A 17,634-nucleotide genomic window follows, 5' to 3' on the forward strand; every position below is an offset into this window, starting at 1 on the left:
TTTGCCAGTAGAGCTGCAGGGATGCAGGAGAGACAGCGCCAGCAGCAACAACACTAACAGCTGTTTGTGTTTGTACAGAGTCTTTAGTGTTTTTTCATGAGCTTCTGTCAATTTTAGTAGTAGGTGGATAGGAGGTGTGGATGCAGGAGGAGTTGGTCACATTTCGTGAACAGCTGAAGATGCTGCTGGCCATAGACAGCTATGTCTGGATGTAGAGGCAGTGGAGAAGCTGATGCACCGCTTGGAACATTTCAGGTGTTGACTACTTTGCCCATGGGTTCTGGTGCTGAGGTCCTTCCAGCGTACCTGGCGCAGGGGAGTTTTGCTCACCACACAGTGAGTGGCAGACTGTAGCCCATTCATGTCTCTTGAGGCGGAGGGTGAATGTGAGGAGTGGACCACTCCTTCAGCAAGATCCTAGCAGGCATATAGGGTAGAGTGCTTGCTAGTTACCAGGAGCTCCAATTAGGTGCATTATTGAGTCCCTTAGGAAACTAACGCCCGTGGCTAGAAAGAGTCCAATGTGCACTCAGCATGTCAGTCGGGAGGGTAGTTGCGGGATGCGAAAGCTGTTTTCAGGTTGTTGGTGTAATGGTTCAGGGATTCCGAACTGGAGCAGATTCGTTTGCCACGAAGACCTAGGCTGTAGGGAAGGGACCGTTTGATGTGGAATGGGTGGCAGCTGTCATAATGGAGGTACTGTTGCTTGTTGGTGGATTTGATGTGGACGGCCGTGTGAAGCTGGCCATTGCACAGTTGGAGGTCAACGTCAAGGAAAGTGGCATGGGATTTGGAGTAGGACCAGGTGAATCTGATGGAACCAAAGGTGTTGAGGTTGGAGAGGAAATTCTGGAGTTCTTCTTCACTGTGAGTCCAGATCATGAAGATGTCATCAATAAATCTGTACCAAACTTTGGGTTGGCAGGCCTGGGTAACCAAGAAGGCTTCCTCTAAGCGACCCATGAATAGGTTGGCGTACGAGGGGGCCATCCTGGTACCCATGGCTGTTCCCTTTAATTGTTGGTATGTCTGGCCTTCAAAAGTGAAGAAGTTGTGGGTCAGGATGAAGCTGGCTAAGGTAATGAGGAAAGAGGTTTCAGGTAGGGTGGCAGGTGATCGGCGTGAAAGGAAGTGCTCCACGCAGCGAGGCCCTGGACGTGCGGAATATTTGTGTATAAGGAAGTGGCATCAATGGTTACAAGGATGGTTTCCGGGGGTAACAGATTGGATAAGGATTCCAGGCGTTCGAGAAAGTGGTTGGCGTCTTTGATGGAGGATGGGAGACTGCATGTAATGGGTTGAAGGTGTTGATCTACGTAGGCAGAGATACGTTCTGTGGGGGCTTGGTAACCAGCTACAATGGGGCGGCCGGGATGATTGGGTTTGTGAATTTTAGGAAAAAGGTAGAAGGTAGGGGTGCGGGGTGTCGGTGGGGTCAGGAGGTTGATGGAGTCAGGTGAAAGGTTTTGTGGGGGGCCTAAGGTTCTATTGATTCCTTGAAGCTCCGCCTGGACATCAGGAATGGGATTACCTTGGCAAACTTTGTATATGGTGTTGTCTGAAAGCTGACGCAGTCCCTCAGCCACATACTCCCGATGATCATGTACCACGGTCGTGGAACCCTTGTCCGCCGGAAGAATGACGATGGATCGGTCAGCCTTCAGATCATGGATAGCCTGGGCTTCAGCAGTGGTGATGTTGGGAAGGTTTTTTAAGAAGGATTGAGAGGCAAGGCCTGGAAGTCAGAAATTCCTGGAAGGTTTGGAGAGGGTGATTTTGAGGAAGAGGAGGTGGGTCCCGCTGTGACGGAGGACGGAACTGTTCCAGGCAGGGTTCAATTTGGATAGTGTCTTGGGAAGTTGGATCATTAGGAGTAGGATTAGGATCATTTTTCTTCGTGGCAAAGTGATATTTCCAGCAGAGAGTACGAGTGTAGGACAGTAAATCTTTGACAAAGGCTGTTTGGTTGAATCTGGGAGTGGGGCTGAAGGTGAGGCCTTTGGATAGGACTGAGGTTTCGGATTGGGAGAGAGGTTTGGAGGAAAGGTTAACTACTGAATTAGGGTGTTGTGGTTCCAGATTGTGTTGACTGGAATTTTGAGGTTTTGGAGGGAGTGGAGCTGGAAGTGGGAGATTGAGTAGATGGTGTACCATATATATAAATATCGCAATTAATACTGAATGGGATTACTTGCAACCAAAAGAACAAGAACTCTTCAGAAAATCTGGACACTCTGCTGCCCATAAGCTAATAACCGACTTTCTGCGTGACATAAAATTAAATATAGGAAACCTAAAATTAGTAAAGACAAGAGACAGGCAAGACTGTACACATTTCTTCAATCCTTAGGTCCTAGCGATTTTCTCTCTAATCTTGCCACACATGGCGTGCTTTCCTTTCTGTGAAAGAACTATTACCTCATCAAAGTTCATCAAACATTTTGCTACATGAAAAATCAAAATGTCGTCGTCTAATACTAAAAAAGCTGTTAATACAAATAGTACCCAAGACTGGTGTGGTTACTCAATATGATTACGTCTATGTTATCACTGTGTGCTGGATAAAACAAAATAGACCTTTCTAATATTCCAGCAATTGTAACACACACCAAATAAGCGAGACTGTTTAGGTAATAACGATCATTTTTATAGTATGACAATATAATTCACAAAGTACCAATACGAAATACCTATTTGGCCTACTACAATCAAAAAGCTTTATGTTAGGAAATAGTTTCACATTTCATTCATATACTCCAGTTTCTCATGCATGAGACCGAAAAGTGGTAGGAAGAAATTTTTGTATAAATTTGTCTGATGCCCCGTTTCTTCTCCATCCTCGTTCTAACAAACAATCTTGTCATCGCTAATTCTGTAACTATTCCTACCACTGTCAAAACTCATTCTCCAGTAACCTTTACAAACCCTGCCACAATCACCGGTTTAGGTATCCAGTGATTATTCTCCGGTTAGGCGTTATTACACGTTAGTGCAATGCGTTTTCTGCACTACTCCCAGAACGAAACTTAAGCGGGTGCTGGCCGGGATCTACAAATGGCCCTGTCTAGTGTAGCGATCTGGCCAAAAATTCTCTGTCGGATTTCACTTTCTTGGATACACCAAGAAGATAATACATAATCTGTTTTACCTGTTATTACTCTTAGTTGATTATTTCCACTCTGGTAGTCTGAATCTATGGATTTCGCTAGTAATTATGACAACGCTGAATATTTGCGAACCAAATCAACCACATAAACAAGCAGCAGCTGGCATTCACCAATTCGGCTTTATTCCGCTTAGCTTGTATAGCCCCATCCTGTTTCATCCGCAGGAAAGTTCATTTCTAGATGCGACGAGGATTTCCCTGGCAGAGACATCACATACACTATGCACGCATTCAAAAATCAACTTACGATTCATTCAGAAATCAACTTAGAATGTGTTCAAAAATCAGCAGGAGTGCGTTTCAAAATCACATGAATAATCGATAGACCGACGTGTGCTGGATGCTAGGTACTTTGTGAAACAAGTTTTTTCCTCAAGAATATGAATTTTCCTCCTCCCCCAAAATTTCTACCCGGCTCAGATACCCCGGTTATGTCACTCAAAGGATGACACTGCTGGTACTACACGTATGGCCTCTCTCTGCAATCATATTCATTATTTGTAGACCTTATTTCGAAAAGGTACCCAGGCCAGTCTAGCCACTGTCACGAATGACGACGATGATGAAATGAGGAGGACAACACAAACACCCAGCCCCTGGGCAGAGAAAATCCCCAACCCAAATGATAATCAAATTCATGACCCTGCAATACAGAGGCAGCATCGCTTAGTACACAGTGATCTTCAACCTCTTATGTCAAGATTAATTTGGACAATTTTTTCTGGATGTTTCAATTTTCTCACAGTTAATACACAAAACTAAAGGGAATGAAATGTTTTTTGCATGTTAAGCAATGAATGGGGAGGACTTGAATTTTTACCTCATCACATTTTACTACAGTAATTGTATGTCATGCTGTACCATCCACTATTATTTGCTTATTATATATTTTCCACTGAGAAGTTAGCTTGGAGGGAGGGGGGGGGGGAGCAAAGGAGAGGGAGAGAGACAAGAAGAAAGGGTGAGGAAAGGAAAAGGGGGGGAGAGGGGGAGGGAGGGAGGGAGGGAGGGAGGGGGAGGGGGAGGGGGAGAGGGAGAGAGAGAGAGAGAGAGAGAGAGAGAGAGAGAGGAATGATTGGGTGGAGGGGAGGAGGATCACGACTGAAGAGAGGTTGGAACTGTTTTAAACAAATTCTACACATGGTTTTGGTTGGCTGTTATCAGTGGGGTGTGTGGCGAAGAAACGTATCCACTGCAGATAATGGGTACAGAAAAGAAGGTCCTTTAGAAGTATGGCATGGCTGAACTTAGGTTTCGGGCTAAAGGTGAGGCTTTTAGAAAATACTTTGACTTCTGCAAGGGTCAGAGTTTTGGCAGGAAAGTTGACAACAGAGTTACAGAGTCAGTGTTCAGGAGCAGTGTGTTTCAAGGAGAGCAGAGGAAGAGGAAAGCAGTTGTCAAAATTTACCGATAATACTACCAGAAGTTTTACTGACAGACAATACCGTACCCAGCTTATCCATAAACAGATCTCCTGTTACATCTCCGCTGACACTGTGAAACGTGTTAACCTGTCACTGACTTGCACCCCCACTGATCATCTAATATTACTCTGGCCTTGAGAAGCTCAATCACATCCTTCACCGGGGCTTTGACTACCTCTCATCATGCCCTGAGATGAGTGACATTCTACCTAAAATCCTAACAGAATCACGGAATTTGTTTTGCCACGCACCCAACCAACAACCTTGCCCATCCCTATTGCAATCCTGTGCCCACTCTTGTACCCTTGGAGTCATTCCCTTCTGTTGGACCTGGTGCAAGACCTGTTCCGTACACCAACATACTACCTCCAGTCACAGGCATTTCCTACCGTATAAAAGGCTGGGCCATGTATGACAGCAGCCATGTTATATATAGGCTATGCTGTGTAAACAGTACAGCATATTATGTGGGCATGGTAACTAATCAACTATCTACCCACACGAATGGCCACTGCCAAACTGTGGCAAACTGCAAACTTGGCCATCTAGCCACCAAAAATGCTGCGCACCACCAACACAAATAATGATCAACAGATGCTTCATTACGCAAGTTATCTGGATACTCACTCTCAGCACTAGCTTCTCTAAACTATGCAGTGGGAATTATCTGTCCAGCATATGCTGCACTCTCACAATCCCCCTTGCCCAAACCTACACTAACCTGTTTCCTCACCTTACTTTTTCCCCTTCTTTCTTCTGTCATCTCTACACTAATCCTTCACTGTCCAGCTCACGTACTGCCTTCTCCCCCAACTCCCCCCCCCCCCCCTCATGTGGGCTGGCTGTCGTTCCGCTCCCCTCTTTCCGGCCTCCCTTTCTCTCTTCCCTCCCAGTCTCCCTCCTCATCTCCACTTTCCTCTCATTTCCTCTCACCTTCCCTCCCATCCCCCTCTCGACGCCTTATGTGCTTTACCCTCTGAACTCCTTTCGCTTTGCTGTGTAGCCACTGAATCATCTATAAAAAAAACTGCCTCACACCATGCCACTATACCCTACTTGCCACATGCATCCTTTCCTACACCCTCTCCACTTATATCTGCTCAGGCAACTCTGTCCTCAATAACTGATAATCAACAGTCAGCCTCACCATGGTCAGGGGTGTGAGTATTTGAATGAATGTCTGTCTGGTTGTGTGAGTGAATCTAGAGAAATAGCAAGAATTTGAAAGTTAGCAAAATACTGTTTCTGTAGTGTGTTTCTAAGCAACACACAGTAGTCAGCTACAGCTGGGTGGTTGCCTTCCCTTTATTTTGCACGTTATCCACCCAGGAATTTCCACTGCTGTTACAATTTATGCTACACACATTTAAACACAAAAAAAGAAAAGATTTTTGACATGAATTTCACCTAGTTTGATACACAATTCACTAACTTCAACACATCCATCATCAAATTTAACAACTGACAGAAGTCTTTTTGACATTGGCAGTACCTAAGGGTAAGTGGTAATACAGCTGTAGCAGGAACCACTGTTACTTTCAGTTTAGTGAAAAATAAATAAAATAAGCTGATAAAACTGGGTGATCACCATTTGTTGAGACCACAGCATCTACATCTACATCTACATTTATATTCCGCAAGCCACCCAACGGTGTGTGGCGGAGGGCACTTTACGCGTCACTGTCATTACCTCCCTTTCCTGTTCCAGTCGCGTATGGTTTGCGGGAAGAACGACTGTCTGAAAGCCTCCGTGCACGCTCTAATCTCTCTAATTTTACATTTGTGATCTCCTCGGGTGGTATAAGTAGGGGGAAGCAATATATTTGATAGCTCATCCAGAAACGCACCCTCTCGAAACCTGGCGAGCAAGCTACACCGCGATGCAGAGCGCCTCTCTTGCAGAGTCTGCCACTTGAGTTTGTTAAACATCTCCGTAACGCTATCACGGTTACCAAATAACCCTGTGACGAAACGCGCCGCTCTTCTTTGGATCTTCTCTATCTCCTCAGTCAACCCGATCTGGTACGGATCCCACATTGATGAGCAATACTCAAGTATAGGTCGAACGAGTGTTTTGTAAGCCACCTCCTTTGTTGATGGACTACATTTTCTAAGGACTCTCCCAATGAATCTCAACCTGGTACCCGCCTTACCAACAACTAATTTTATATGGTCATTCCACTTCAAATCGTTCCGCACGCATACTCCCAGATATTTTACAGAAGTAACTGCTACCAGTGTTTGTTCCGCTATCATATAATCATACAATAAAGGATCCTTCTTTCTATGTATTCGCAGTACGTTACATTTGTCTATGTTAAGGGTCAGTTGCCACTCCCTGCACCAAGTGCCTATCCGCTGCAGATCTTCCTGCATTTCGCTACAATTTTCTAATGCTGCAACTTCTCTGTATACTACAGCATCATCCGCGAAAAGCCGCATGGAACTTCCAACACTATCTACTAGGTCATTTATATATATTGTGAAAATCAATGGTCCCATAACACTCCCCTGTGGCACACCAGAGGTTACTTTAACGTCTGTAGACGTCTCTCCATTGATAACAACATGCTGTGTTCTGTTTGCTAAAAACTCTTCAATCCAGCCACACAGCTGGTCTGATATTCTGTAGGCTCTTACTTTGTTTATCAGGCGACAGTGCGGAACTGTAGCGAACGCCTTCCGGAAGTCAAGAAAAATAGCATCTACCTGGGAGCCTGTATCTAATATTTTCTGGGTCTCATGAACAAATAAAGCGAGTTGGGTCTCACACGATCGCTGTTTCCGGAATCCATGTTGATTCCTACATAGTAGATTCTGGGTTTCCAAAAACGACATGATACTCGAGCAAAAAACATGTTCTAAAATTCTACAACAGATCGACGTCAGAGATATAGGTCTATAGTTTTGCGCATCCGATCGACGACCCTTCTTGAAGACTGGGACTACCTGTGCTCTTTTCCAATCATTTGGAACCTTCCGTTCCTCTAGAGACTTGCGGTACACGGCTATTAGAAGGGGGGCAAGCATGGTTTTGTGTTACGAGATTTTTGTTTAAAGTGTTTTTCTCTTTAATTTTTTTAATTACACATTTTTCATTATAATAATTTTTAGCAATTGAAGCTTCTGTCTTGCTATGTATGATCATTTTCTAATCCAGCATGTATACTTTAAAAGTAACTGCTCGATGATGTTTCATAAAAAGAAAAAAAGTGACAGAGCATTATATAACTATCCACGAATTGTAAATGTTGTTTCCAAACAGCAACTTCTTCTCATAACCAATGTATATAAATGCTATGCGCCTACAAGAATTGAAGAGCAGTATTTTGTTGTGGTACCTACAAGTGATATTCAGACAAACAGTTATGCTGATGTGACATGTCCAGTTTATTTGGCTGGAGCTTTTGTCCACTGGCTGCCATGAGGACTCTGCTGCTGCATACAATGCAGGGGTTGGCAAGTCATCTCATTTCACACAATAAGTCACCAAATGGGTAGTGCATGCACCCAGCCTCCAGGAATACCTCTCACAGTGGAGGTTCCAAAGTAGGCCAACTGTTCAGTAGGTGAAGAAAGAACTAACATTTGAGTACTTCAAGTGATTTGAGCATGTAATTGATACAGCTTCTGAGAAATGATCCATATCCATGCAAGTATGCTGATCTCCAACACATGTCTTACACACTCACCAACATGATGTGTGTACCCTGTAAAGCTTAAATGGAATTTCATATAGAAATAAGTTACCTGTTATATTTTGCGCAAGTTATTGATGATACACACTGAAATGAGCCTAGAACTGCTCCATGAACATTACACATGAAAAACCTTGGCACCAGATTTTTTTCATATAATGAGCAAGACACCTCACAAATAACAGACATGAAGTCTGCACATCAAGAGTTAAAACGATGCCTGAAAACGTGAAGCTAAATGAGTGATACAGTTTCCATCAAAGCTATCAGTTTTAGCTGCAAGAAACTTATGAATATAGAAGAAATATGATTTTGGAATGCTACTTTACCATAAAACATACCTGTAGTATGATTTAAATCTTGGTGACCCAACTGATTTGCAGTTGGCTTTATATGTACACTTATGCTCCCAGGGCTCTGTCTGGTAACAAAATTGGCACACCATTGTACGCTCAAAGCTTTTATTGCCAGCATTCTGCAACACATGAAGCATTAATAATATTAATACTACAACAATAACTACCACCACCACCACCACCACCACAATCACCACCAATAATAATAATAATAATAATAATAATAATAATAATACTATATTTACGTTCATCCAATGCACATTTTTTTTACCATATGCAGTATTCAAAATTGGGGTGCACATAAGATTTGATGGCACATTACATTCAAGTACAAACCTGAATCCTGTGTTCAGCCCTGCAACCAGGCGACTAGCGCGAATTTTGGTGTTCTCGTAAAGATAAGTCATTTTAGATTATAAACCATATGGTTTAGTACTGATTACGTGGTAAATAGGTGTATTAGTGTTCCTTTTAAGTGTACCATTAAAGGTTTCATTTTTATTTACGTAATATAGCAGAAAAAGCGAAAAGATCATACAGTCGTATTTTCTGTTTATGTTTTGCTGCAGCAAATCTATATAATTTCATTTAGTTGTTCCTTGCTCTCTCCAGCAATTTAACTTAGCGTACCTCTTCATTATTTAACTAGCATTTCCAGAAAGTAGCGTAAAGTTTAAGTTGTTGTTTCAGAAACTATGCACTGTTGTTTTTGTTTACACACAGTTGCGTATAGGCCAAATTTGTGGAACCATATTTTCGTGTTTATCTGTAATTTAACTGACTTACTCTTAATAAACTATTACGTTTATCATGAGTGAAAAGTGCTTAACTTGCTGTACAATTGTTAGGTCGGGGCTTTGGTGTGATGGGTGCTGTAGTTTTTTCCATGTGGGTGACTGTAGTGGCGTGGGAATAGGGGAAGTAAATGAGACTCATCAGTGGTTTTGTAGGATTTGTAGTAAAGACAGGAAGATACTAGAACAGGAGGGGAAAATTGCCACCCTTCAGGCTGAGTTAGACAAGGCCAGGGGAGATCTTGACAGGTTAAGGAGGGAGACGGGTAAAGAGAGGCGGGAAGTGGCAACAGGCAACAGGAGGAACAGGCCTAGAACTTTGTCTGACAGCTTCATGGTAAATGTGAAAAATAGGTTTGACCTGTTGCTTCAGTTAGAAGCTGGTGAGCCTCAAGCAGTTGCAGGTGTAGACAGGGCACAACAAACTTTCAGCAGCAAATTGAAAAGTAAGAATGTAGGGAAATCAGTAAAGAGAAAGGAAGTGTTGTTGTTAGGTAGTTCCCATGGAAGAGGTGTTGGCCAACTTTTGCAGGATGAACTAGGGTCAGAATACCAAGTCACCAATTTTTTTAAACCTAATGCTGGTCTGGAACAGGTGACAGAGGATTTAGGGTCACTTTGCAAAGATTTCACTAAGGAAGACACCATGGTTATAGTGGGTGGGGCAGGTAACAGTATTGACAGAGATCCTGGGTACAGTATAGAGTGTGACCTGGCAAAGATTGCATCAGCATCGAAGCATACTAGTGTTGAGTTTGTATCTGTTCTTAGGCCCCATGACTGACCTCATTTGAACTCTTCTGTCAAGAGAGTTAATTTGAAGCTGGAACGGCAGCTTATGTCGGGTGCAGGGTCACACATTGGTGTGGTTCCTGTTGATTCTCTCAGTAGGTGGGATTATACTAGGCATGGCCTTCACCCCAGCAGGAAGGGGAAGGGTAAATTGGCTGGGGAAATAGCAGGAAAGTTAAAGGGGGGAGGCACTGTCACGAGTGGTAAAATACCAGTGGTTATAGAGTTCAGAAAAGGCCCTTTTTTAGGGTAGGGAGGACAGAAAGAAAGCAAATTTTAAGAGAGGTTAGAACTGAGACAACCCTTCAGTTTGAGAAAGAAATCAAAAAACATAATTCCAGCTAATTACATCAGCATAAACAGCTATTGGTTAAGAATTTTCAACAGTTAGCATATATTTTAACTCTACCCAATTTTAACTCAGTTAATGTGAAATGTCAGCTATCTTTACTGCATCAAAATATCCGAGGACTGAGAAATAAAATTAATGAATTAACTATCTGCATAGATGAATTAGAATCTTCAAACCCAGCTGACATAATCTGCCTCTCTGAACATCATGTAACCACTGGTATAGAACTTTTAAGTGTTACAGGGTTTAGGTTAGCATCTCACTTTTGTAGATCAGAAATGGAGAAAGGAGGAGTTGCCACATTCATCAGGAACTGTCATAAATCTAAGAACATACACATTCATAAATTTTGCCTAGAACAGCATATGGAAAGATGTGCAACAGAAGTAGAATTTCACAAAAAATCCTTCATAATATTAAGTGTATATCGAGCACCTGCAGGTAACTTTAATCTGTTTGTAAACCACCTTGAAGCTGTACTGGCACATTTAACAACCAAAAACAAAGAAATAGTGGTTGCTGGTGATTTCAATGTAGATTTCCTTAAAGACTCTCCCAATAAGAACTTATTTGAGTTAGTAACACTATCGTTCAACTTAATTTCCACTGTAAAGTTCCCCACTAGGGTAGCCAATTGCTCACAAACAGCCATTGATAATATCTTATAGAAAAGTCCAATGAACAAAATTATATTACAAAACCAATAGTCAATGGCCTCTCGGACCATGACATGCAGTTCCTTCTGTTAAATGTTAATACTGAACAGGAAATAAAATCTGTTAAATCTGAGCTCAAGAGGATAATCAATGAGCCAAAAATTGATTATTTTAGGACACTCCTCAGAGACATTCATTGGACTGATGTTTACAGTGCTCATGGCATGAATGAAAAATATAACACTTTTGCTAATAAAGTGCTTACCTTATTCGAACACTGTTTTCCCCCAAAACTTACCAAGGTTAGAGCAAAGTCTACAAAGAAGCCATGGATTTCTCAAGGAATAGGGGTATCTTGTAAAACAAAAAGAAAACTGTATCTGTCAATACGAAACAGTTCCGATGTTGATGCTATAGCACATTACGTCAAAGCAAATATATTACAAGAAAAAGATAGTCGTATCAGATAATAAAATAAAGAATATATGGGATATAGTGAACGAGGAGACCGGTAGAACCAGACATGAAGAGGAACAAATAGCATTAAGAGTAAATGATACATTGGTGACAGATGTGTATAGTGTTGCAGAACTTTTTAACAAACATTTTATAACTGTTACTGAAAAGATGGGGTTGTCAGGTTCGGTAGATGCTGCTATGGAATACCTCAGACCAGACATTTCAAGTAACTTCCATAATACGAATTTGACCCTCACTACCCCAACAGAAATAATGTCCACCATAAAATCTTTAAAATCAAAAACATCTAGTGGGTATGATGAAATATCAACAAAGTTAATTAAAGAATGTGATTCTGAGCTAAGTAACATATTAAACTATCTGTGTAACCAGTCGTTTATCAGTGGAATATTTCCTGAATGGTTGAAATATGCTGAAGTTAAGCCACTGTTAAAGAAGGGAGATAAAGAAATAGCATCAAATTTCCGTCCAATTTCACTGTTGCCAGCATTCTCAAAAATTTTAGAAAAAGTAATGTACAGTCGGTTTTATAACCATCTTATCTCAAATAACATACTGTCAAAGTCACAGTTTGGATTTCTAAAAGGTTCTGATATTGAGAAGGCTATCTACACTTACAGTGAAAATGTGCTTAATTCATTAGACAAAAACTTGCAGGCAACTGGTATATTTTGTGATCTATCAAAGGCATTTGACTGTGTAAATCACAATATCCTTTTGAGTAAATTAGAATATTATAGTGTAACAGGAAATGCTGCAAAATGGTTCAAATCTTATATCTCTGGCAGGAAACAAAGGGTGTTATTAGGAAAGAGACATGTATCAAGCTATCAGGCATCATCCAATTGAGAACTAATTACATGTGGGGTCCCACAAGGTTCCATTTTGGGGCCCTTACTTTTTCTTGTGTATATCAATGACCTTTCATCATCAGTAACATTACCAGATGCCAGGTTTGTTTTGTTTGCCAATGATACAAACATTGCAATAAATAGCAAATCAAGTGTAGTCTTAGAAAGATCAGCTAACAAAATATTTGTGGACATTAATCACTGGTTCCTAGCCAATTCCTTGTCACTAAACTTTGAAAAAACACACTACATGCAGTTCAGAACTTGTAAGGGGTGTCCCACGAGTATATGTCTAACATATGATGACAAGAAGATAGAAGAAGTGGACAGTGTTAAATTCTTGGGATTACAGCTAGATAATAAATTCAACTGGGAGGAGCACACCACAGAACTGCTGAAGCGTATTAACAAATCTCTGTTTGCAATGCGAATTTTGTCAGGCATAGGGGATATAAAAATGAAAAAGCTGGCATACTATGCTTACTTTCATTCCATAATGTCATATGGGATTATTTTTTGGGGTAATTCATCAAGCCAAGCTGAAGTTTTCTGGGCACAAAAATGTGCAGTAAGAGTTATATGTGGTGTGAACTCAAGAACATCCTGCAGAAGCCTGTTTAGGGAACTAGGGATACTAACTACTGCTTCCCAATATATTTATTCCTTAATGAAATTTGTCATTAAAAATATATCACTTTTTCAAACCAACAGCTCAATTCATGGAATCGATACTAGAAATAAGAATAATCTTCACAAGGATTTAAAGTCACTTAGTCTTGTACAAAAAGGCGTGCATTATTCAGGAACACACATTTTCAATAACTTGCCAGCAGCCATAAAAAGCTTAACAACCAATGAAATTCACTTTAAGAGAAGCAGTACAATCTAACTTCTGCACCATTTCAGTGCAGTAATGTGTTAATTGTAAATAAGTATTATAGTAGTTGTATTACATGTTTATTACCTTATAAATAAATAAAAGAACTTTTTAATTTTAAATTCAGTTCATTAGTATTTGTAAAATGACTCTTTCATATAGTGTTCATTAAAAAATGACGATCATTCCACTTGGGACCTGTGGAATGGTACATTAGCTTATTTGTTTTAGTTGTAAATATTTGTCATGTATTGTTGTTTTTCTGACATGTTCCACATCCTGGAGGACCACCTCACTACAGATCAACTGGAATGAAAGTAAATCTAATCTAATCTAATCTTCACCTGCAACATCACTGAAATTTAGGTATCTTCCTTTACATAACAATTCAGTGTCATAATTCTCAGCTTCTTCACATCATTGTTAACTTATTACTACATATGTACACCCGAAATGGTATGCAATCACAGAAAAATACCATATGATGCTACTTTCAAGTGTAAAGTAATTCACTATGCTAAAATATATGGCAACAGGAGGGCAGGACAAGAATTCAATGTAGCTAAAAGCAACATTTGTTTGTGAAGAAACAGAAATTGCATTATATGCAACTATTGCTGTTGGAAAGAAATTTGCTGGCCCTCACAAAGGAAAACTTTCTGAAGTAAAAGTTTTGGAATTTGTTGATTACAGGAGAAAGAATGGGTAACCTTAGACTATTGACCCAAAAGAAACAAAGCAAAAGAGGTGGCTCCAGTTCTTAATACATCTTAGCAAAAGTTTAAACCAGCCCTTGATGGGTTGATTGCTTTATGAAATGAGAGGGAGGAGGAAGGGAGCCTTACCTCTATGACGCTGTGCAACAATATAACAAAAGCTTCCTCAGAATTTGAGAAAAAATTTAGAAATTCCAGCAGGATGTCATCACACTTCGAAACAAGAAGAATTTTTTGATAGGCTGCCACATGGGTGATGCTGATGAGACACCTATTTGGTTTGATATGTCACGTAATTACACGACGGATGAGAAGAGGACAAAAAAAGTTACCGTCAAAATATCAGGGTGTGAAGAACAACACATAACTGTAACACTGGCAATCACAGCAGATGGATGCAAACTTCTCCCTTTCTACCTACAAACGTAACAGAAGCCCAAGGCCCCTAAAAATTAAAAGCTCTTCCCCGATGAAATTATATGAAATCAAGAAAAGGGATAGCTGACAAATTTTTAACACTCGACTGGCTCCAAAGTGTATGGGAACTCTGTCCTGGTGGGCTTTCCAAACTATCATCAATACTCTGTCTTGATGCATTTTGTGGTCATCTCACAGATGACATAAAGAAGTTGATCCACTGTCTAACCAGTCACCTCCTTTCTATTCCTGGTGGAATGACTTACGTGTACAACCTCTGAACCTAAGTATATGTGAGACTTTCACAGATCACATTCAGGAACAGTACAAAAAAAATAGATATGTGAACTGAACTGTGAACTGACTCATGACAGGAAAAATTAAGCACGCTGCATCCACATATTTAACACTGGGTTTCTGGTGCCAGGAAAAGCATCGCAGCACCAATGATTGTAAAATCGTTCAAGAAACGTTGTATTTCAAATACTATGGACTGCAATGTTGACAATGTGCTCTGGAACAACACAGAGGATAATGGTAAGAAAAAAAAAATCAATCTGTTTCTAATGTAGACTCCTCCGAAGATACCAGTAATGATCACATCAGTGAATAATGATGAGTAATGCCTGTAATTTTGTTTGCATGTCATGTCAGTAATCAATATAGGTGTTCCTTTTTAATAATGACTGAGGCATATAGCAACAGGTCACTTAAAAATTGTTGTTTTGGTTGTTCATGTCTACATCTACTGTTGTGTAAAATAATTTTAGCCTATCAGTGATCTGCCAGCAAACAGTTTTTTTTATGATTTTAATTTTTAAAATTGGGGTGCGAATTATATTTGGTGGCACATCAGATTAGTGTAAATATGGTAGCAGCATTAGTAGTAATAGATCATCTTAACCAGATTGCTCAGACTTAAGCAATAGATAGAACCTGCCAGCACATATGGCAATTTTATAATTTTCTGGATCTCCTCACATCTACAAACTGTATTGAGTGAGAGGTTTATCAAAATGATTACATGTGCAGTAACATTCTTCTTTTTAGTAATAAAAAGATTTCATTCTATGAACGTCTAGCAGTCTTGAGTTACGGCGCAACTAATTAGAAAAGAAATGCAATGTTCTGTAACTGGGAAAGCAGAAACATACATATAAATTGGCTCAGGGGTGGAGTGAAAATGTGACTTAATGCGAAGGCTAAAGAATAGCAATGCTGATAGCTAATCACGTCAAGATGGTGAATACTTTATGCTTGCTGGTGCTGCTGATAATTGTTGTTGGTGGTGGCAGTGGTTGTGGTCGTGGTGGTATCAGGGGATTCAACAGCATGGATGTCAGGCCCCTTCTGGAACATTGATGTATGCATTCAGTGAGGTGAAAAAAGTTTTTCCTCACATGCATTCTTCTTGGGACAATGGGTCATGGACACATAGTGAAGACTATTCTGCAGCGTCTGTGTTTTATGGTGTACTATGCTGAGTCCTTCAGACATGCATGCATGGCAGAAGGAATGACACTGCTACGATCTAGAGCTGTTTGAAATAGAATAAATATATTCACAATAGACTTCAGCTGCACAATTTATTGGTGAAGTGTAAATTTGTGCCGGACCGCGCTGAGAACCCAAATCATAGCAGTGTCTGTTCCAACAGACTTGCATGCAAGCAGGCAGGACGTAGACACACAGTGACATATGGAGGTTTGGGTCAGTCCAAGAGGTGTGCTTGGATGGCCGAAGTTGTTAAGAAGACATCTCACGTAGTTAAGGTGACATTTCACGTACAGCAGGTAACTTGGGTTCGCGTTCCAGTCCGGGACAAATTTTCACGTATCACCAATAAATTGCGCAGCTGAAGTCTAATTAATAGTGTTTGCAATTGTGTATACATTTCTTCTGCATTCTGGAGACTGAAAGGCAGTCGGCCCTGACTACACAGATAGCAGTTGCCTACCAATATATCAAAATGGATGATCAAATCAAACAATAGAAACTCTGTGATGGGATGTAGCAATATTATGTAAAGGATAGTTGCTACTCACCTTATAGTTGCGATACTGAGTCGCAGATAGGCACAACAAAAAGACTGTCAGAAAGTGAGCTTTTGGCCAACAAGGCCTTCATCGAAAATATACATGAGTGCTTGTGTGTGTATTGTCTGTTTTCGACAAAGACAATTTAAGATCCACATACAGAACTGTTAACCACCTTTCATTTGTTCACACAATGGCTGGCTCGTTGCCGTTTTTGATTAGCTGGCAGGCAGCCAAAAGTTCACTTTCTGACAGTCTTTAAGTTGTGCCTATCTGCGACTCAGCATCTCTGCTATACGGTGAGTAGCATCTACCCTTTTCATAAAATGGATAATAAAAATCAGGAATAAGTATGTGCACGTATACAAGCATGTTAGCAGTTTTTCCTCATGCTTTAATAAAACTATAATACAATAATCACCAAAAATTACTAAATAAACCAAATATTATACGAAGAAAGAGCTGAAGCTTAGTTCCTGGTACATGTGGCTGCCTGCCAGCTAATCAAAAACGGCAACGAGCCAGCCATTGTGTGAACAAATGAAAGGTGGTTAACAGTTCTGTATGTGGATCTTAAATTGTTTAAATAAAAACCTGAGTCCATTAAAAATATATACGTAAGAGAAATACACAGTCAAAATTGTAAAACTACGATTCAGACAAAAATAGCTAGTTTGATCCCCATTATCATGGTTTTCAGTCCAAAAACATGTTCAGCATAGCTCTACAAACTAGTCTACCTGTGCAAGCTGCCTCATCTCAGCACAACTACTCCAACATACATCCATTTGAACCTGCTCACTTTATTCAAGTTTTGGTCTCACTGTACAATTTTTACTCTCTACACTTCCCTCCATTTCTTGCTGCCTCAGGATATGTCCTATCAAATGATCCCTTCTTTTAGTCAAGTTATGCCATAAATCTCTTTTCTTCCCAAATCTGGTTCAGTACCTCATCATCGGTTATTCGATCTACCCATCAAATCTTCAAGTTCCTAATATTAAATAGGATTCTATTGT

At 40.5% G+C, this 17,634-nt stretch overlaps 1 protein-coding gene across 1 annotated transcript in view; it reads right to left on the reverse strand.

Annotated features, from left to right (window-relative positions):
* The window catches only part of LOC126191373 (TM2 domain-containing protein almondex), a 115,683-nt gene that overhangs the window by 21,046 nt on the left and 77,003 nt on the right, over window positions 1-17,634 (reverse strand). The window contains exon 4 of the mRNA XM_049932219.1: window positions 8,630-8,763. Coding sequence (XP_049788176.1) covers window positions 8,630-8,763 — 134 coding nt within the window. The remainder of the gene's footprint in view (window positions 1-8,629; window positions 8,764-17,634) is intronic.

This window comes from Schistocerca cancellata, chromosome 6 (assembly GCF_023864275.1).
Source record: "Schistocerca cancellata isolate TAMUIC-IGC-003103 chromosome 6, iqSchCanc2.1, whole genome shotgun sequence".
In the NCBI taxonomy this organism is placed as follows: Eukaryota; Metazoa; Arthropoda; class Insecta; order Orthoptera; family Acrididae; genus Schistocerca; species Schistocerca cancellata.